This window comes from Labeo rohita, chromosome 24 (assembly GCF_022985175.1).
Source record: "Labeo rohita strain BAU-BD-2019 chromosome 24, IGBB_LRoh.1.0, whole genome shotgun sequence".
NCBI classification, from domain to species: Eukaryota; Metazoa; Chordata; class Actinopteri; order Cypriniformes; family Cyprinidae; genus Labeo; species Labeo rohita.
Window position 1 is genome coordinate 18,189,175 of NC_066892.1, and position 23,658 is coordinate 18,212,832.

The window sequence follows — 23,658 nt, forward strand, 5'->3', positions numbered from 1 at the left end:
TACATACTAAAAACTCGCTTGGAGGAGCTGATAAACGCATAGAGATGTCTTTGTTCGGAGCATGCAGGATGAAGCCATGGTCAAGCTATACTGTGTGTTATTGTGCTGGAGATGCTGTGCTTTAAGACAGCCACCCTCCCGCTGTGAGCTCACTCTGGGTTTAATGTTTATCTGTGCTCGACACCCCAGCCTAACACTGCTGCTATTGTCTCAGAAAGCAAACCGGTGTTCCTCCCTCGCATGCTGTGAGAGAGATAGAAACTCTGTAGCTAACATATGAAACTGTGTTCACAACTGCCTGCTGTGGATTCAAGCTTTACTAAGCCGTACACTCCAAATGATCTGATTTTATGTGAAACTGCGATATATGGCTTTACCCAATAATGCTCTAAAGAAAAAAACCTTCATTTTGTTCCAAACTTACATGAATTTCTTCTGAGAAATTTAGAAGAATGTCCTGGTTGCTCTTTTCCGTGCAATTACAATGACTGGTGACTGAATCTTTAAACGTTAAAAAAGTATGTAAAGCATCTCTCACACTCTCATAAGTAGGGATGTAACAATATTACCAATATCATGGTGTCTGGATATTATCGTGGTCACATGACGATATAAAACGATAGGTCTTCCAAGCAAAAAGTATAGTTTTAAACTTCTTATACTAACATAAAAGGTTTTTAAAGTTGTGTTTTGGGCCATTATGCTTTGGCGCAGTATCTGTCAAATGAATATTTTCTGCACAATATGGCTTAATTCCTTCAAGCCTGTTTTTACTGTGTGTTTCAAAGCGAAGCGCACACTTCATTCAGGCGATCAGCTTGTGATCCGGTGTTTTCCGCATTTCAGAACGGCTCCATTCACAGTGAATGCTTAGCGCGCTTAGTTTAGCGCGCTTTTGAGAAAAGCAACGCCCACCAGTTATGCTTTATTTTTTGCGGCAGATGGTTACAGCATTTCACCAGATTTGAGAAGCGAGAAACCTGTTTTCGTCAAAATAAAAGCTAAAAAGTTCAGTATGGATTGCTGGCAGCTAGCGGTTTAAATAGGTAACACTACTGCAGTCCAAATTCAAAATATCTCTTTTGAACGTAGAAATTACGAAAAAAAGTACTGTAATTTCCCTACTGTAAAGAAAAAATATTATACCTATGAAATATTCATTTTTATTTATTTGACAGTGTTTGTTTTACAATATATGGCTATTACCGGCATAGGAATAACAATAATATAAAATTGCAATAAAATAATATAAAATTAATTCTGAAATCTCAGTGTACATTAGAATAATAACATTTTAAAATACAATATTCTAATTTTTTTCCAAGTCTTTATTTTTCTTTAATATCGCAATAATATTGTATTGTGGACTTCATATAGTGATATTATCGTATGGTGAGATTCTGATATCGTTACATCCCTAGTCATAAGTTTTATGAAGTCATATGATAGCTTTGTATAAGAACTAAAAAGAGTTGTTATTCACTGATAATCTTCCCCTCCAATGATTTATTAAAGGGATAGCTCACCCAAAAATGAAAATTCTGTCATTAATTACTCACCCTCATGTCGTTCCAAACCCATAAGACCTTCATTCATCCTTGAAACACAAATTAAGATCTTTTTGATGAAATCTGACATTGTTAAAATAGTCCATGTGACATCAGTGGTTCATCTGCAATTTTATAAAGCTACGAGAACACTTTTTGTGTGCTTCAAAAACAAAAATAATGACTTCATTCAACAATGATTTCTTTTAAGTGTCAGTCTTCGACGCATGTTCACTAGAGTACCATGAAGTCATTATTTTTGTTTTCATTGCATTGCATTACACCAAAAGTGTTCTCATAGCTTCATAACATTTTGTTGAACCACTGATGTCACATGAACTATTATCTTAATGTCCGTACTACCTTTCTAGGCCTTGAATTTGTCAGTTGCATTGCTGTCTATGCAGGGTCAGAAAGCTCTTGGATTTCATCAAAAACATCTTAACTTCTGTTCCGAATATGAAGGTCTTGCAGGTTTGGAACGACATGAGGGTGAGTAATTAATGACAGAATTTCCATTTCTGGGTCAACTATCCCTTTAAACTGCTGTGATCGAATCAGTGAGTCTGTGAGTTGAATTTGAAAACCAGATCAGTCTAATTCAGTGCTCATTTGTGAAACGGACCAATGATTCACTCAAAAGAATGACTCATTCACAAATTAGACATTGCTATGTCTCCCATGAGCTCTCATGAAAAAAGAGAGATGATTTACTGATTTATTTTTGGTCTGTTCCTCACACGAACCTATTGTATGGCTTCAGAACACTTGTTCCTTCTGCATTATTTGTGAAGCTTGCAGCTTCAGATGCACTGTAACAACATCTTTGGAACAGCATCTTCATTTTTGGGTGAACTATCACTTTAAAGTTGGAATCATTCGTATTCAATCACTCTATGCTTAATTACATCGGCAATTAAATTCTGAGGAATTATCAAGGGTGAAAAAGCTTGTTTGCCAATGCGTAGCTGTAAGAGTCGAGGGAGTCGTGTTATTCTTGGTTCTGATGGAATGTTTAGAGACCAGCATCGGCCTCTGGGAAAACACGGTCGGATGTTCTCACATGACAGTGAGATTTCAGTATATGGTCATTAATTGGGCTTGTCAGAACTAGAAAGTGTGTGTTTCAACTGACTCCTCACGCAAGGACAGGAAACACTGAGAAGAGGGTCAAAAATGACTCAAACACTTACTCATGTGGGTAGTTCATAAAACACACCATTGCACTTACATTAAAAACACTGATTCAGACATAAACAGAGAATAAAACAACTCAAGTGCAGGCACTCATAGTGAGCTGTGCGGCTGGGTAGTGGGTACCTTTGTAAAATGTGCAGTGACATGTAGAGCTGTGGCTCGTTGGTGGCAGGTGACCGAACCAGTTTGCTCTTGGTGTGAGCTGAGACTATGGTCCCGTCGGACAGGGAAAACCGGTAGATGGGACTGAAAGCCTGTCCATGCCTTAACACTGCAAAACAACACACCCACATGATTAGAACATCAAAATTTCATTTGGAGAAACACATAAATGTGACCCTGGACCACAAAACCAGTCATAATTAGCACAGGTATATTCATAGCAACAGCCAATGATACATTGTATGGGTCAAAATTATTATTTTTTTTTAATGCCAAAAATCATTAGGATATTAAGTAAAGATCATGTTCCATGAAGATATTTTGTACATTTTCTAATGTAAATATATCAAAACTTAATTTTTTATTAGTAATATCCATTGCTAAGAGCTTAATTTAAGCAACTTTGAAGGCGATTTTCTCAATATTTAGATTTTTTTAAACCCTTAGATTCTAGATATTCAAATAGATGTATCTCGGCCAAATATTGTCCTATCCTAACAAACCATCCATTAATGTAGATCTTATTTATGACTGGTTTCGTGGTCCAGGTTCACAAATGTGAACACTGAAACATGCAACATCTACATTGTAGGCAAATGTTTAATAAGGTTTTTGGTTACATTTGCATTAAAACATTTTCTCAAACATGCCTTGACAAGACAACAATCACTACCAAACAACCATAAACCCAAATAATTCCTGTAAAACTGCCAGATTAACTTTTCCAGTAAAGATACCGCATGCATTACTCACATACACCTTCCTATGTTTTCACACACCACATGTATTTTTTATAAGTTTGCTACAAATACAGTAATGTCTATTATATATCCTTAAACTAATATTCACTATAAATCTTGATATTTATTCATTAATAGCTTCAAGATTGCATTATTGCTACTGAGATTCACAGGACCTTTTTAAAATATCTGTTTTGCACACTCAGTATAGCAAGTCATGACACAAGGAGTATGTGAAACTGGTTTGCCGACAGAAGCCGAATTCAAGGCGTGTTAAAATCATTATGGTATTCAGCATATTGGGAAGTTACTGTCATATCATAAACCTTTGCATGCACAATACAACTGCCAAAGTGACAGCATTTCTTAAGTGTTTCTTAAGTGGATTAATGTGATGTGCTCAGTACCTTCTTGCTGATGCCTCTTGGCGAATGACATGTCTCCGTCGTTCTGGAGGTGAAAGCGCTGAATGCATCTCCGCACCAAGTCTTCCCAGCCTGGTTTCATAGAGGCTCGTAACAGACTGGTGTCCAGGGAGGTTATCTTGCCTATAAATGCAGAGTATAGCAATAAGCAATATAGTTTGGTAGAACGTGTCTGCTACAAGTTGGTTTTCAAGCTGAAATTTCTCAATGTAAAGAATGTTTAAGCATATCTAAAGCTGATTTGCAAAGCAAAATTTTACTATATGTATTGAGAGTATTTTCGGGCTGAATTTACTGCAGACGTTTAATACTTAGTAGGGCTGTCAAACGATTAATCGCATCCAAAATAAAAGTTTATGTTAACATACTATATGTGTGTGTACCATGTATATTTATGATGTATACACATACATGTATATATTAAGGAAAATTATTTTAGATTTATATATGAAATATTTATATGTACATAAATTAAATTATATACAAGTATAAATATATATACACATACACATATTTTTGAAATATTTACAGTTGTATGCTAAATGTTAATTATTTTACCAAATTTATTATTAATTTATTTTACCAAAATAAGAGGGATATATAATGCGTTATTTTTTATTTAGTAATGACTTGAATACAATATTTTACCTAGAAGACATTTACATATAGTCCACAAGAGAAAATAATAGCTGAATTTATAAATATGACATTGTTCAAAGTCTACATACACTTGATTCTTTTTACACTTGTTTTTTTTTTTTGTTTAGTGATAGTTGTTCATGAGTCCCTTGTTTTTGCCTGAACAGTTAAATTGCCTGCTGTTCTTCAGAAAAATCCTTCAGGTCCCACAAATTCGTTGGTTTTTCAGCATTTCTGTGTATTTGAACCCTTTCCAACAGTGACTGTATGATTTTGAGAACCATCTTTTTACACTAAGGACAACTGAGGGACTCATATGCAACTATTACAGAAGGATCAAATGCTCATTGATGTTTGAGAAGGAAAACCAATGCATTAAGCGCCGGGGGTGAAAACTTTTGAAAAGAATGAAGATGTGCACATTTTTCTTATTTTACCTAAATATCGTATTTTTTTCATTTAGTACTGCCCTTCAAAAGCTACAGAACATACCTGCATGTCTTGCCAGAAGACAATAAGTTAAATTGCCCCTGATCTTCAAATTCCAAAAGTTTTCACCCCCCAGCTCTTGATGCATCGTGTTTCCTTCTGAAGCATCAGTGAGCGTTTGAACCTTCAGTAATAGTTGCATACAAGTCCCTCAGTTGTCCTCGGTATGAAAAGATGGATCTCAAAATCATACAGTCATTGTTGGAAAGAGTTCAAATACACAAAAATGCTTAATAACCAAAGAATTTGTTGGACCTGAAGGATTTTTTTCTGAAGAACAGCAGGCAGTTTAACTGTTCAGGACAAACAGACTTATTTTATGTGAAATGTCTTATTCAGGTCAGTACTAAATAAAAAAAAAACATGCATTATGTATAATCACTCTTACTTTGGTACAACAATTAACATTTTGCAGTTTCTGCAAGGTGTATGTAAACTTTAGACCTCAACTGTATGTGTGTGTATTTATATAAGCATAAGAATGTACATATTAAACACACATACAGTATGTAAACATAACCTTTACTTTGGATGTGATTAATCACGATTAATCATTTGACAGCCCTAATACTTAAGGTTATAGATTTAGAATAAACCCCTAAGCAGCATGACCGAGGAGCATCGAATGTTACTTTATAAGAACTGTGACCAAAAAAACAAACAAAGTATGACAGAAATATCTCAGCTATGTAATCGTTCAGTTACAATAAACAGCAAACTGGGAGTTCCCATCAAGTAGCCACATCAGAATGTGACAAAAGGTGTGGTTACTGTGACAGTAAACTCTTGATCTTCCCATTATGTAATCTCAGTGTCCACATGCCTATAGTATGTTTATCATCTCAAAATTTTTGGAACTCAGACAGAGTTACAGTCGCACTGTGAGACGACTTGCGTTCCCCTGTTCATAAATGACCAGAATGCCACGTTAGCCTCATTACTTTTCAAACAGGCAGATTATATAATGATAGTTGTATCACCAAAAAAAGAAAAATTCTGTCATTAATAACTCATCCTCATGTCATTCCAAACCCGTAAGACCTTTGTTCTTCTTTGGAACACAAATGAAGATATTTTTGATAAATCTGAGATGAAATCTATCTTTCTGGGGTTTTGAAAGTGTCAGTTGCATTGCTGCATCTATGCAGGTTCAGAAAGCTCTCAGATTTTATCAAAAATATCTTGTGTTCCAAAGATGAACAAAGGTCTTACAAGTTTGGAACGACATGAGGGAGAGTAATTAATGACAGAATTTTAATTTTTGGGTGAACTGTCCCTTTAAACCAAGAGGTTTTGAATTTTTTTACTAATAACTAAAAAGTTTCAAGCAAATAATATATCTCAGTAAAATTATAGTCATAATATATATAATAGTAATATAATAATAAGGTTTACACTGTAAAACTGGGAGCTTAAGTCACATTCATGTCATTAAACAGTCTTTCCAGGTTAAACTCAGCGTCTGTTGTGCACTGAGATGAGCGCTGTGATGTGAACACCCTTTGAAGAGTGTAAGCATAGAGAGGGGTGGCGTTGGCATGGTTACCTTGGAGGTCTTGGCGGGTGGTGAAGCTTTCGTGCGTGGGGAGCATGGGTCTCTCTTTCATGGGTACTCTCCGCGCTACGCAGATCAGACACGACTGGAAATCTACAGTCAGAGAGAGAGAAAAAGATCAGATCAGTGATAACAGATTATTAAAGCATTTTGAAGGGTGCTTATGAATGACGACGCATCGGTTCTCTGTGTTTGTGTGTGTTGAGGGGGCGGTGCAGAGTGGAGCGTGGGGTGATATGATGGAATGTGACCTTTCGTTTGTGTGTCATTGTGGAGGCTGACCCTGCTGTGCTGCTCCCATGGAGACTAAGTTAGAAAAGTCATCCCTCATCCACCCACAAAAAGATCATATGAGAATCATAACGTCTACAACAGTCTGACACATCCGACGCATACATGATCAGGCATAATAAACAAGAACACGGCAAGTAACAGCATCCATGATATATATTCACATACACTACCAGTCAAAAGTTTTTGAACAGTAAGACTTGTAATGTTTTTTTAAAGAAGCCTCTTCTGCTCACCAAGCCTGCTTTAATTTGATCCAAAGTACAGGAAAAACAGTACAATTCTGAAATATTTTTACTATTTAAAAGAACTGATTTATATTTTAATATATTTTAAGATATAATTTATTCCTGTGATTTCAAAGCTGAATTTTTAGCATCGTTATTCCAGTTTTCAGTGACACATGATCCTTCAACAATCTTTCTAATATGCTATTTACGTTGACAAAAGCTAAGCAGAAATTTTTCAGGTTTCTTTGCAAAAAAAAAAAATTAATAATTTCTTTTGTAACATTATAAATGTGTTTATCATCACTACTGATCAATTTAAAGCATCCTTGCTAAATTAAAAGTATCAATTTACATAATTTCTTTCCTTTAAAAAAGCTGACTCCAAGCTTTTGAATAGAATAGTGTATACAGTTACACAAGCTTTTTACTTTTTAAGATAAATGCTGGTCTTTGGATCTTTCTGTTCCTCAAAGAATCCTGAAAAAAAATGTACTCAACTGTTTTAAATGATCATAATAATAAAAAATGTTTCTTGAACAGAAAATCAGCATATTAGAATGATTTTCTGAAAAATCATGTGACACTGAGGACTGAAGTAATGATGCTGAAAATGTAGATTTGGTGACAGAAACAAATTACATTTTAAAATATATTCAAATAGAAAGCAGTTAATTTAAATAGCAAAAATATTTCTAAATTTTAGAGTTTTTGCTGTACTTTGAATCAAATAAATACAAGCTTGGCCTGAGACTTCTTTAAAAACATTAATGTTACAGTTCAAAAACTTTTGACTGGTAGTGTACATTCAAAATTTTGAGGTATTTTTTTTTTTTACAGATATTAATATTTTTATTTAACAAAGACTCATACTTGATCAAAAACGTGTAACTTTTACAATGTTACAAAAGATTTCTGTTAATTAAAAATCCTGGAAAAATGCATCACGTAAGCTGTAATATAAGCTGTTTTAATAACAATAACAAACATTTCTAAGCAGTAAATCAGCATGTTAGAATAGGTGAATGGATGATCTGAAGGATCATGTGACACTGAAGACTGGAGTAATGATGCTGAAAATACCGCTTTGCATCACAGGAATAAATTACATTAAAAAAAACAAAAACAAAATAAAAACACTTATTAAATTGCAATAATATTTCACAATATTACAGTCAAATATTATTAATATATGCACCCTTGGTGAGTATACACTTTAAAAAATGCTTGGTTAAAAACAACTGAGCACTAAGTGAAATATTGACAAATCAAGGAAGTTGTTTTGACCCAGCGGTTGAGTTAAATGTTTAACCCAATCTTCTGGGTAGTTCAATTCTAAAACATTGACTATATTTCTTAGTTAAAGTGAACCCAAATTATTTGGAAATTATCAATTAATAATATGTTAAAAAAACACTTATGAATTAACAGAATTTTTAAAATTGCTTAATAAACGTTTAAACTTTTTATTATTGCTGATGCTTCTAGTATCAGTGTTTCTGAGTTTCAGTTTACAACATATTTTGGCTTCATTGGCTCCAGCCTATAATTTTTAAACAATAGTTGAGTTAAATAAAACTACCCAGAAGTTTGGGTTAAACATTTTTAAAATCTAACACAACTGCTATGTCAAAACAACCCAGTCACTGGGCTAGTCCATATTTCACATATTAAAACACTACTAGAATACTATAATTATATACATATGTTTTTATTAAATTATCATTAAAAAATACAAGCATCTTTACTGATAATTGTTTACATAGTTATGTAGTTAAAGATATTCATTCAACTTTCCCAAACCTTTAGCACTTGCTTCATTTCAAGACGGAGATCGCTGAAAGTTAAAACTGGCAGTTCATTCAGTGAGTCAGACATTGTTTCAGCAACCACTCTGACTGATTCAGTGAGTTCATCCAGTGAACAAATCGTCAGACTGATTCAAAACTGTAACTTGCGCGTTTACAAGTTTTTTGAATGAAAAAAACATCTTATTATTGTGTCAACCCAGTCCTTGTGAATCAGACTACAGTTCATGAATGCAATCTGTTGTTGCTAGTGACATGCTCTACTCTTTGAGCTGTGGGTCATGATGTTTACATCAGAGTTGATGTGAACAGGCCTTTACATGCAAACACACGGCTGTTGCGGAGCCCCTTGGGTGGTCTTCACTCCAAACTGCATGAAGACCCAGCTTCACTGTCTCTGCAATAAACCCATTCCTCCTCCAGCCGTCTTTCTCTGTCTCCTGCGCCAGGGTGAGCTGGCTGGCTGGAAGAGCAGCTGGCACACAGCTAACACCGACGGGCCATAAAGAGAGACGCTCCATCACTCAACACACCAGCAGTACCCAGCAAAAATTAAACATTATGTGTGTGCGTGTGAGGGGGAGAGAGAGACCAACATTAAACATCTCTCGTTGCCTCGCACTCGCTGTTACACACACACACACTCTTAAACACCAGCCAGGGCCAAAACCAAAGCCAACACGATGCAGTAGAGAAGTGGGTCTCAAATGCACCCTGAACTCTGGGTGACTCCGAGAGGTGGAAGAGGAGGAGAGAAAAGAGCAAATGAATCACAGACTGAAACATTTCTCTAGGCGGGACGCAGATGCACGTTCCACAAGCGCTGTTGTCGCCTTTTCGCCTTATTTTTCAGTAACTGGAAGACTCATTTTTCTCACATGTCAAGAAGGACTGTCAGCACTAAGTGTTGCTTCTGCATTAGCAGAGCAACTGAAACTTGATGAAACTATGAATACTTAAAGTTGTTCTCATATGAATCACACCTTAGGATTTGAGGGGGACAAAAAAAGTCTTTGAAACACTGAATTGATATTCTCATGTATTGAAGCCCGTTTCCACCACTGAGTTTAAATCTGAAAAAAAAAAGAATTAATTGTGACTTTTTATCTCACAATTCAGATTTTTTTTCACACAACTGCAACTCAGAATTGTGTGATATAAACTTGCAATTGTGAGAAAAACCTCACGATTCTAGCTTTCTCAGCATTGCGAGACAAAGTTTTTTCTCACACTTGCGAAACTTGTAATAAACTCGCAATACTGAGAAATAAAGTCAGAATTGTGAGATATACAGACTTTTTTTTTCAGAATTACGACTATTTCACAATTGCAAGTTTAACACACAATTGCGAATTATATAAACTTGCACTTCTGATGACAGTACATTTTCCCTCTCAAAATTTGACTTTATAACTTGCAATCGCGAGTTTATATCTTTCAATTCCGAAAAATCTGAATTGTAAAAAAAGTCTACATTGAGAGTTGCCATTCTGAGAAAAAGAGCTAGAATTGCAAGTTAATATCTTGGAATTCTGACTTAATTTCTCAGAATTGCGAGTTTATATCTTACAGTTTTGAGAAAAGTCAGAATTGCAAGATACAAACTTGCAATTCTAGCTCTTTTTGTCAGAATTACAAGAAAAAAACTCTTTTTCAGCAACTGGAAGACTCATTTTTCTCACGTCAAGAACGACTGTCAACACTCAGTGTTGCTTCTGCATTAGCAGAGCAACTGAAACTTGATGAGACCATGAATACTTATAGTTGTTCTCATATGATGACTTTTTTTTTCAGAATTACAACTGTTTCTCAGAATTGCAAGTTTAACATGCAGTTGTGAGTTATACAAACTCGCAATTCTGATGACATATCAGTACATTTTCCCTCTCAAAATCTGACTTTGTAACTCACAGTTGCGAGTTAATATCTTGCAATTCTCACTTAATTTCTCAGAATTTCGAGTTTATATCTCAGAATTCTGAGAAAAAAGTAAGAACTGGGTTTATATCTCAGAATTTTCTCAGAATTGCAAGTAAAACAGTCAAAATTGCAAGATACAAACCTGCATGTGTAAAAAAAAAAAAAAAGTCAGCTGCGAGTTTTTATCTAGCAATCCTGACTTTATTTCTCACAACTGTTCTGACTTGTCTCACAATTCTGAGGGAAAAAAAGTCAGAATTGCAAAAAACAAACTCGCATTTATGAGGAAAAAAAGTCTAAACAGAGTTTTTTTCTAGCAAATCTGACTTTATTTCTCGCAATTGTGTTTATATCCTACTGTTTGGACTTTGTAACTCGCAATTTTGAGTTTATATCTCGCAATTCTGAGATATTTGTTTATGACTTTTTCTCAGAATTGCAAGATACAAACTCACATTTGCAAGAAAAGTCTGAATTGTGAGTTTTGTACTGGCAAATCTAACTTTATTTCTCACAAGTGTGACTTTACTACTGTTCTGACTTTACAACTCACAATTTTGGGTTTATATCTTGCAATTCTGAGAAAAAGTCAGCATTGCAAGATACAATCTCGAATTTCCAAGAAAAAATGTCTGAATTGCAAGTTTTTTTCTAGCAAATCTGACTTTATTTCTTGCAATTTTGTGTTTATATCCTACTGTCCTGACTTTATAACTCACAATTTTGAGTTTATATCTCAGAATTCTGAGAAAAAAGTAAGAATTGCATTTATATCAGAATTTTCTCAGAATTGCAAGAAAAAAAGTCAGAACTGCAAGATACAAACTTGCATTTGCGAGAAAAAGTCTAAATTGCGAGTTTTTTTCTAGCAAATCTGACTTTATTTCTCGCAATTGTGAGTTTATATCTCGCAATTCTGAGAAAAAAAGTCAGAACTGCGCATTTTTATCTAGCAATTCAATTCTCAGAATTGCAAGTCTACATCTCACAGTTTCCGAGAAAAAAAGTCAGAATTGCGAGATAAACTCACATTTGTGAGAAAAAATTCAGAATTGTGAGTTTTTATGTAGTAATTCTGACTTCGTTTCTCAGAATTATCTTTCAATTCTGAGAAAAAAAATCAGAATTGTGAATAAAAAGACAGAATTGCGAGAAAAAAGTTTTTTTCTTGCAATTCTGAGAAATAAAGTCAGAATTGCAAGTAGCTTGCAATTCTGACTTTATTTCTCAGAATTGCAAGTTTATATCTCACAATTCTGAGAAAAGAAAAGTTTTTTTCTACAAACTTATTTCTCCCATTTGTTTATATCCTACTGTTTTGGCTTTGTATCTTGAAAATATCTGAATTATGAGTTTTTTCTGGCAAATCTGAATTGCAAGATATTTTTGTGAGAAAAATCTGAATTATGAGTTTTTTCTGGCAAATCTGACTATATTTCTCGCAAGTGTGAGATTATATCCTATTGTTCTGACTTTACAACTCACAATTTTGGGTTTATATCTCACAATTCTTTTTTACCCAGAGTTTTTCCCAGCAATTCTGACTTCAATTCTCAATTCTTTAATTCTTCAATTCTCAATTCTATCTGATTTGCAAAAAAAAGTCAGAATTGAGTTTACATCCCCTTGTTCTAAATTTATAACTCACAATTTTGAGTTTGTATTGTGCAATTCTGAGAAAAAATGTCCAAATTGTGTGATAAAAACTCACCATTACTATTTTGATTTTTTATTCAGTGGTGGGAACGCGCTTTCATACCTAATGGTAACAAACAAGACTAGCTAGATTTTTCAGAACACAATTCCTAGCAAGTTGGATCAACACACATTTAAATATTTTGTAATTTTTTTTCAAATAAATTTAGAATAAGGTATGTACAAGTCCAAAAAGTACCTTCATTGTATAGTGTGGCAAACTGCAAGGTATTTTTAATGATATTATGACTGATAATCGATACATTATTTCTACTCAGTGACAAAAAAAGCATCAAAATACTATATTATTGTACTGGAGCCACTAAACCAATGAAATATTGCATTGTCAGGCCCAAGCTCAATCTCATCCCTATTTATGATGTATGTGCCCTCCCACAAAATATAAAGCAGCACAGCTGTTTTAAACATTGATAATAATAAAAAATGTTAATGAACACTAAACTAGCATATTAGAATGTTTTCTGAAAGATCTTGTGATGTTAATGATGCTGAACATTCAGCTTTGCCATCACAGGAGTTATATTTTAAAATATATTCAAATAGAAACTGTTATTTTAAATTGTAATAATCTTTCATAATATTACTCCTTTACTGTTTCTAACAAACAAATGCAGGCCCGATGAGCATAAGAGACTTCTTTCAAAAACATTATAAAAATCTTACCAACCCCAAACCTTTGAATGGCAGTGTATGTAAAATTACTACTGCTTTTTATAGCAACAAGACCACTAAATGACAGCAACGAACGATAAAGGCAACAATTCCCATCCGATGGAACCAAAAGCCTTTTGAAAAACTATAGGTTAAAATCTGCTTATTTGTGGGACGTTTGACAAATGAAAGCCCGGCTTTACAAAAGGGGAGTAGTCACTTTGCTTGGCCGAAGTCTCCTGCTTTGCTTTGAAGCATTAAATCTAGAGTTTCAGTACCGTTCATGTGGCTTAAGTGTGTTTTAAGAAACCGTGGCTCACCCTCTCCCTCCTCCTTGATGGACTTTGGTTCAGACACAGCAAAACACTGCATAGTCTCATATTTCTGCTGTGCCTCGTGATCCTGCGTCTCTTCGGCCTCGCTGTGAGGGTTCACGAGCATGCGGCAGTTGAAGGTGTGGCTGTTCCGCCGAGGATTCTCGCTGGACCACGGCACTCCGTTCACTGTGGGAGGGAGGCGAAGAGACATCACTCACTGTCACTCATTTGAACCAGCATTCCCTAACTTTTCCTAACTGAATAAAGGGGTGTTCACACTGACGGTGATTTACAGCGGCAAGGGACTGGAAGTCATTAATTTTCAATGAGAGTTGGCGATGTGAAGCGACATGAGAGACTGTTGGCAATGAGACAAAAATTAAAGTTTATATGAAAAAAACGTGCACTAACTCAGTGACTTCCAAAGGAATTGCACATGTGATCCGGCTGTCACTCATGTTGCTTCAGGATATTCCAGTGCACTGGTGACCATCAGTGATTTAACTGGTGCTAGTTATGTTTTGATCTGTGTTTCTAGTAAATTAATGAAAAATATGATATTTGCAAAACTAATTTCATTCACCCCCATGTTGTTCCAAACCTGTAACACCATCATTCATCTTCGGAAAACAAATTACATTATCTTTGATGAAATCCAAGAGCTTTCTGACCCTGCATACGACCCTGACCGAAATGCAACTGACACGTTCAAGGCCCAGAAAGGTAGTAAGAACATTGTTAAAATAGTCCATGGGACATCAGTGGCTCAACCGCAATATTATGAAGCTAAGAAAACAAAAATAATGATTTTATTCAACCATTTCTTCTCTTTCGTGTCAGTCTTTGACACGGATTCACAAGTGCAACATGGACTATTTTAACAACAGTGTTCATACAAATACTGTAAATGAAATTCCAGGACTTTTCAAGCACTACTTTATTGATTTTAAGGACTTCGAAGATCTCACTTATCGAACAACGTCTTCCATTTCAAATTCTAAAAAAAGAGAAATAGACAAATAAAAATGTACTAATAAAATAAAGTGAAGCACATGCAAAGTATTACTACTAAAATATTAAAAGTATAATACACTTTTACTATAGTAAAACCACTGTTAATTTTCTTAAGGGATTTCTTAAGCTGCTGCATTAATGGTTTGATGCTTTCTTCTGTTTAAGAAAAATAAAAAAACATTTGTGAAATAGTTCCAAAATCCTGACCTGAAACAAATGATTTGCAACCCACACCCTGAAGTCCCAATCTGAATTTGATTTAGATCAGGACTTCAAATCACGTATCGTGAATCATTTGATTTGAATCATTCAATTCGCCATGTGATTCATGATCCCGTTCCGATCTAAATCAAATGATTCGCAATACCCAATCTGAATGGTGCTTCAAAATAGTGAATCTTTTTGCGATGCAATGGTTTAACCGATTCCGAGTTTCAAAAAGCTCCGTTTCACCCATCACTACGTGCTTTTAAAATCATTACAAGTGATGACGAAAGTTGAAAGTTGAAAATGAACGACTCTTTTAATTTGATCTGGTTTTTGCTAGTAAATCGCTTAAAATTAATGATCAAAGTCACAAGTTTGAATCAATCAGAGTGGTTCCAGCATAAATGACTTAATTGCTTAGGTTCATCTGTTCCTCTTTTTGCATCTTCAGTCATGTTTACACAACACTGTCAGTACTTGCTTAGCTTGATTGTTTTCTGATATCATTGAAATAAGTGATAAGCACTGTCTTTCAATTTCACTTTTTTTCAGGATTATTGGTATTTTCAAGAGTTTTCCAGTCTTTAAATTTCAAAAAGTCAAATTCATATACTTCAAGCACTTTAAGCACCTTGTACTAACCCTGTAACAATGTCCTTACTACCTTTCTGGGCCTTGAACGTATCAGTTGTGTTGCTGTCTATGCAGGGTCAGAAAACTCTTGGAGTTTATAACAAATATCTTAATTTGTGCTCTGAAGATGAACAAAGGTCTTACGGGTTTGGAACAACATGAGGGTGAGTAATAAATGACAGAATTTTCATTTTTGGGTGAACTGTCCCTTTAAGAAAACAAAATTAATTGGCCATCTACTCTAAGTCATTGAGTGCATATTTTTGATATAAACCTCTACATTTTTAAATAAAAATTGTCTTTTCGCTTTACATAGCCAAATCTCATTTATTTGGGAAATGTGTTTCCATATTACTTTAGAAAAAAAGTCAACCACCTCAAGTGAACTATAAAAATGTTTATGCACATTCCAGAACAGAAATAGAACATTTTCTGGGTGTTTTCATGCAATTTTGTTTTTAGAGATATACAATTCACATCAAATTATGCGGGTGGAAAACCAGATAGTGTGAACACCTCTTAAACTTTTAGATGGCAGCCAATTGGTATGTGTTTGTTTTTTAATCATCCAAAGTGATTTACAGTAAATTTAAGGAATTAAAGTTATAATGTGAACCTCAAGAATATACAAGAGTCAAATGGACAAGAGTCGAGTGGAACAACAAAATCACAGTCAATCCAAACCTATTGATGTTTAGACCTATGTGAATTAGAACTGGATTTTACTATGAATAAGGATTTAAACTAATAATGACAATGTTTCTAGGCTGCAGTCCTTCCTCTCTTTCACCTCTGCAGGTGACCTTCCCTTCTGCCGCCACTGAGGGAGGAGGAGATTCTGATATTCCTCTCTGTAAATCCCAGTTCTTAATGCTCAATCTGATTAATATAATCGCAGGGTGGAAAATGTAACTGCTCTAGTAATGCAACACTTGAGTGTTGAGGAACAAGTCGTTCCTGAAAAGAAGAGGTGCCAGAATTGCATACGAAATGAAAATAGCTAAACGGGAAGGAAACCATGAATAGAAAATAAGAGTCTCACCATGTGACTTGGGCAGGAGGTTTTTGATGAATTCGGTATGGTCTCCGACATGCAGGATGCTGTAAACACTGGTGTTCATCAGCTCTTCCTGATTATACCGTAGGTACTGCGTCACGTTCTCGGACACAAACACGATGTTCCCCTCCATGTTCACCACAAAGAAGAACCCATCTAAGGCCTGGAGGAGAAAAACACAGGTTATTAGTACCATGAGCACAGATGCGCAGCTTAAAACACCTATATTATTATATGTAGAGCATAAGCAGACATAAAGGCTGACGTACACATTCTTGCTCCATCAAAAAGCATAACCGTTCAATAGGGAAGAAGTGAAAGAAAGCAAAAAGCTGTCCAGAAAATCTAAACTCTGTGAAGTCTAAATTCATGGCCTTAAGATTGATCGAGTGGTTTCTGAGCAACAACTGACTGAACGTAATGATCTGACAGTGCTTTTGCTTCTCAATTCAGGTAAACCATAATGAAGTAATTAGCTGCAGGAAAACAAGAAGATCTCATCAGTTGCAGTTAGGAGGTTATTTTAACAGGCTTCCTCTCAGAGCGATACTGTCAGGCAGACAGACAGGGGAAGTGGAGCAACTGTTTTTCCTCATTTCAAATGCAGATTACAGGCTACGGCTTTATTAGAGTGCATACTTGCGTCGCATCTCCTGACGGGTGCAGTGTCTTAAGAAGGGATATGTAAATATACACTACCGTTTAAAAGTTTGGGGTCAGTACATTTTTATTGTTTCTTTTTTTTTTTTAAGAAATTAATACTTTTATTCACCAAGGATGTATTAATTTAATAATTAAAAGTTTATTAAAAATTAATAATAAATAATTTACATTGTTATAAAATATTTATATTTTGAATAAACACTGTACTTTTTAAACTTGTTATTCATGAAAGAATCCTGAAAAAAAAAAAAAAAAAAAAAAAAAAAAAAATCACAGGTTCCAAAAAATATTTGGCAGCACAACTGTTGATATTATCCAACATTGATCATTCTAATAATAAATCCGCATATTAGAATGATTTCTGAAGGATCATGTGACACTTAAGACTGGAGTAACAGCTGATAAAAATTCAGCTTTTCATCACAGGAATAAATTCTATTTTAAAGTATGTTAAAATAAAAAACATTATTTTATATTGTAAAAACATTTTGCAATATTACTGTTTTTTTTCTATATTTTTAATCAAATAAAAGCAGCCTTGATGAGCATAAGAGACTTCTTTAAAGACTATTACAAGTCTTACTGACCCCAAACTTTTGAACGGTAGTGTATACCATGTAACATATTGGTTATTGGCTGATATTAGAGATTTATTGGCATTATCAATAATAAATATACACTACCGTCTTCTGTGCCCACAAAGACTGCATTTATTTGATCAAAAAGACAGTAAAAGCTATTTAACATAAATGTTTTCTATTTTAATGTTATATAGGACTGGGTAAAAAAATATAAATCTATCAATTTTAACCAATTCTCGTTTTTATAAAACAATATTGATTCTTAAATCCCAAGAATAGATCAATCTAGCCAGCTTCAGTTAATGATTGATCACAGTAAGTTTTGTGCTTTGTTACTTTTGATATGAAAAAGTCTCAGATTTCAAATTCTGCCCATTTTATTACATTATTCAAACAATAAATGCCGTTTTGGTGCTGTTTAATGTGGACTGAGAGATCACTGTAGTGCCTCAGTTCAATCGAAGCAACAGCACAAAGTGCATGTCAAATGACCATCTCCTCCCCTTTAACTAGTTACAGAACAAAATAAATATCCGAAGGCATGTTAAAAGAAAGGGTACAACTTAATGAAATCCATATCCCGTCTCATGTAATTGGTAAATCAGTGTTTCAACTGTGCAAAGACATCAAAATGAGTCTGTATACAATGCCACGTAACGTCACATGTACCTCAGAAAAAACATATTTGCTGACCATAAACTCATTAGTCAGCTAGAAAAATGACCTTTTTGGAAGTTTGGAAACACCCTAGAAAAGTGGGGTTTTGGACAATATTGGCATGAATCCTTTTTAATTTGTGATAATTTTGCACTGATAAGGGACAACACAAACTACGAAAATATTTTATTAGATAAACAGTTTATACGTAGAAAAAACATACATTTTCGATTCATCAAAATATCCACCATTAGCAGCTATTACAGCTCTGCATAATCTGGACCTAAATTCATTGTATTCTAAACTTAATTGGCAATCAATTGCTGAAGCTATTAAGGTGTGCTGACCCAAAAATCTTTTAAAAACCTGGGCCAAGTTTAAACCAGTAACCAGGCATCACAGCTGGTAAAGAGGCATGTCTGACTTTGACATGTATATATTGCCATTATTATGTAATCAAAATGAAAATTATTATTGCTGGTCTTCAATGATAATGTCAAGTTACTTTAATGTATTTGCACCAAAAAATGATAAGGATTTATGCTGATATCGTCCAAAACCACACTTTGCCAGGGGTGTTTCCAAACTTTTGGAGGGCAGTGTATCCAAAATGATCAATATAGAATCAATTCAAAACGGAAATGGAATCAGATTGCAAGCTTCTGAATTAGAATATCGGTACATCCCTAGTAGACGTCAATCAATACTAGATTTTGCTAAAACTGACACCAGAGATAGAAAATCAGAAAATTTGTCTGAGAGTTTTTAGAATTAGTAATTTTAAATACAAATTTCTAAGTAAAATAGTGAATCTTAATGGCTTGATCATGAAAATGTTTTATAATTATGTAATAAATCAAAAAACAGTTGCATGATATAAACAATAGGGCTGCCCCCTAATAGTCGACTAACCGTTAGTCGACGAGAAGAGGCTTGGTCGACCAAAACTGTATTAGTCGCTTAGTCGTGGAAAAAGATTGTTAACGGCTGGTCTATGTGGTAATATAGTACATCGGGCAGAACATCCAAATGCGCACATATCATTCATCAACCTCAAATATGGCTTTACATCTGAAAGATGTATGTAGTAGCAATTTTACATGGCCGCTCAATCTAATGTTTACCTAGAAAAATGTGCACTGTTCAAGTGGAAAATGGAAGCTGAACAGTAGTGCGCTCACTTGCACTTAAAATACTCTGTCATTTTTGGTTAAACAGATACAAAGGCAATACATCTTTTGAATCTGTAAAGACTCTACATTTATTTGTGTGCACTCACAATAACAACAAAACGTTGTGCTTTTGTAAAATAATGAACGCAAACAGGATGCGGTTTCTGCCGTCTCAGTCTCTGTGAACTTGAGCGTGATACTTCAAAACTCTCTGTATACTTGCCTTACAGACATGAAAAATGTCTATAGAGAGTGAAATGTCTACTTTTAAATGAACAGGTTCAAATAGGAAACAAATATTCTCAGGTTATGTAATCTGTATGATTTACGGATTACACTACTGCGGAGATGACGAGTCAGTGTCGCTGACTTCATCTCAGGCCGAAAACAAAAAAAGCATTAGTTTATCAATAAATTATAAAACGTTAATGCGGTCTCCTTGCTGGTTTTCCCAGACACATTTATAAATTATTATATCTGGCGCTGCGCTGTGCGCGCTTATTATGTATTAAAGGCTCATTATTATGATTTATATAGTTTCTTAATAAACGTGTGACTAATAATCAACAAATGCTTAAAATGAACGACTAATAGTCGACCAGAAAACTCTTTAGTCGTGGACAGCCCTAATAAACAGATATATCAATCTACCTCTAATCCCTAGTCTTCAGTTACATACATTTATCAGAATTTGTGCTGAAAGCATCTTTAATGTGTTTTGTACCAAGATTACCTTCTCGCCTGCTTGTGTCGGCAATAAACGAGCTCTTGTGAATCTCGGCGCTTCGTAGCGTGTGACAGAAATGATATTGACGAGTCTTAATTGAAAGAACACAGCCTTAAGTCAAGCATTACCTATCAAGATGGTGTCAATTAGGCCTCTGAATGCAGTCGGGCCCCTGAGGGCCTATAGCGATCGCTATAAAAGCTGCTGTTTGCTTTAGAATGTGGAGCAGCAGCTCGGAAATCATTCTTTAATCTGCGGCGGAGCGTAATAAGCTCTAAATCTTTTTATCAGCAAAACAAACACAGCGCCTCTTCCTAACGCAGAGAATTATTTCACAAACACTCGGCCGTGAAAAAAAGAAAACACTCAAGAGAAGCTAAGAACAAACGTGCGTACTCCAGAGAGCAGATAAAGCGAGGGACGGAAAAAGGAGAGAGGGAGTGAGCGAAAAAAGCCCACAAGCCCCTGTTTGTGCACTGCTCTAGATGTGGCCATCTGGTGGGCACATTCAGCAAACATCGCAGAGTAAACACGGAGGAATGCCAAATCCACCTTTATTTAGCCAAACTTATGCAACTCTGTAAAAAAGTGCTGATGGACTTGTATTGCAACATGAATGGAGCTGGGTGGGCCCAGCCCGGCCTCGCTGTCCCGCTGTGGGAGGTTGCATAACTTCCTATACAAAAGAGAGACTGGGTCCAAACTCTTCGCAAGGTGCGGACACTGAAAACGGACACACACCCGGTGGCACGGCGAGCTTGGCCACAAATCCCCGCACACTGCTCCGGAGAACACAAAGCTGCTTTAGCGGATCCTATGGCTGCTCACACTTCAGCTTCCATTGCCAAACAATGGGCTTTTTCACTGGGGCAGGGGGCCGTGCAGAACTGCGAAAGCTTTACACAAGGCCTGTTTGTGTGCACGAGTGCGTGCGCCGAGTGTGTGTGTGCGTGCGCCTGGATGACACTGGAGGGGCTGTTATGGGTGTCGGGTGGAAAAGGCCAGTCGGGTGAGTTTCCCCCTCTCTGGCCTTTTGTCACAAGTGGTTTTTAATTAGGTGCATTATAGCGTGCGGGTGTGAATTGTCCCTTCCTTCGGCCGTTTCAAACAGATGGAAGATCAAGCGCGCAAGCACGCAGGCTATATTTGGCATCCGCTTCGTGTTGATTCGGTGACGGAGGATCTCGGAGGCTATAAATACCCCAAAGAGGAGAGGGTGTGAGAGAAAAAGATGGAGCGGCTGGATGGGTGGATTCATTCAGAGCTGGGCGCCCTGCCTGCTCGGCCGACCGACGGAAGTTGTTCGTTTGCACTGGAGAGAGTTGAACTGTTATTTAAAGGGATAGTTCACCCAAAATAAAAATGTATTTTTAAAAACCCTTTTCTCACCCTAAAACCATTTGCAAACTGACTTGAAAAAATAATGACTGGATTGTGATGTCTTTGGTTGGACAAACAGACCGTTTTGGCCCTAACTCATACCACTGGTTGAGACAACATTGCACAATATGACAAGTCTGCACACAATGAATGAAAAACTGCTATATCAGAGCACATCTGATATTTAATGTAAAGTTATGATTTTTTTTTTGTTTTATGTTTTAAATGTACTTCAACTGTTTCAACATTTATTCAGCTGCTGCCATTCACTAAAATTAGATCTACAACTAAAACTCTTAAAAATCATTGTCAGCATTTGAAATAAAGCCAAGATAAGATAAAATCTAAATATCAGAGGAAAAACTTCATATTAAAAACACATGAAAAATACAACTGAATCAATTGAAAGAAACTGAAGTTAATCTTTTTTAAAGAAGTCTCTTGTGCTCACTAAGCCTGTTTATTTGTACAGCAAAAACAGTAACATTTTGAAATATCTTTACTATTTTAATAGAACTGTTTTCTATTTGAATATTTTTTAAAAATGTAATTCATTCCTGTGATTTCAAAGCTGAATTTTTAGCATCACTACACCAGTCACATGATCCTTCAGAAATCATTCTAATATTCTGATTTGCTGTTAAAAACATTTATTATTATTATTAAGTTGAAAACAGCCGAGTTGTTTCTTTATTTAGGTTTCTTTAATGAATAGAAAGTTCTGAAGAACAGTATTTATCTGAAATAGAAATCTTTAGTAACATTATAAATGTCTGTTGTCATCACTTTTGATTAACTCATTTGTCATAATTTCTTCTTAAAAAAAATTACTGAACAGCAATTTAGCATATCTGAATGATTTCTGAAGGATCATGTGACACTGAAGACTGGAGGAATGATGTTTAAAATTTAGCTTTGATTAGTTTAAATAAATTACATTTTAAAATATAAATTCAAACAGAAAACATTTATTTTAAATTGTAAAAATATAGTTTTTACTGTACTTTGAATCAAATAAATGCAGACTTGGTGAGCATTAAAAATCTTACTGTTCAAAAACTTTTGACTGGTAGTATATTAAAACTGAAATAAATGTGTAAATAAAAATAAATAAATAAAATAAGTACAAAAATTACAAAAAAAATTAAGGGGCTGACGATTATTGGTGCCGATATTACGCATTTTTCCGGTTATCGGTACCGATACGTTTCAAAACCGTTTTTACTGACAAAAATAATTTTAAATTGTTTAAAGAAAGTTTTTGTCAAAGCCCTCATTATTCTTAATTTTAACATTCATTTTAATTTGAACACCACACACATATATCAGTTCAAAATATTGGTTATCGGTCTACTTTATCTGTAATAATCAGTATCGGCCCTGGAAAACACATATCGGTTGACTTCTACTAAAAATTCAAACTGAAAATAAATAATACTACAATACTAAAATAACACTGCTTCATAGGCTATGCGCAGACTGCAGGCAAAAGTGGGCAAAATTTTTGTGCTCATATGTGATTTAGTTTTTTGCTTTTTTAACAGTTTGAACAACAAAAAACCACAAGGAACCTGAATTTTTTTAGATTATGATTTGAGCCACTTCCATATACTTAATACATGTCCATGTTTTGCAACGCAACCTCATATCAAAATTCATGTGACTTCCGCGTCACTCTAGATCGACATTCATCAAAATCCCATATTTGTTTTGTCACTTGGTTCATATGAAAGACAGCCATGACAATAGTCAGTGGAGGTATAGTGAGGTGTATGTATTACAGTGACAGCTAGTCCTTATTCTCGTCTTTACCCTTGTTACTGTCAGTGCATGAATTTGCAGACTTCAGCAGCACAACTGTCCATGACCATTGGGGCTTTCGC

At 35.1% G+C, this 23,658-nt stretch overlaps 1 protein-coding gene across 5 annotated transcripts in view; it reads right to left on the reverse strand.

Annotated features, from left to right (window-relative positions):
• The window catches only part of ncoa2 (nuclear receptor coactivator 2), a 128,665-nt gene that overhangs the window by 36,837 nt on the left and 68,170 nt on the right, over positions 1–23,658 (reverse strand). For all 5 annotated transcript variants that reach the window (XM_051097755.1, XM_051097757.1, XM_051097756.1 and 2 more), the window contains exons 6-10: positions 16,581–16,758; positions 13,688–13,870; positions 6,746–6,847; positions 4,054–4,194; positions 2,868–3,015 (exon numbers count right to left, since the gene is read on the reverse strand). In XM_051097755.1, coding sequence (XP_050953712.1) covers positions 2,868–3,015; positions 4,054–4,194; positions 6,746–6,847; positions 13,688–13,870; positions 16,581–16,758 — 752 coding nt within the window. The remainder of the gene's footprint in view (positions 1–2,867; positions 3,016–4,053; positions 4,195–6,745; positions 6,848–13,687; positions 13,871–16,580; positions 16,759–23,658) is intronic.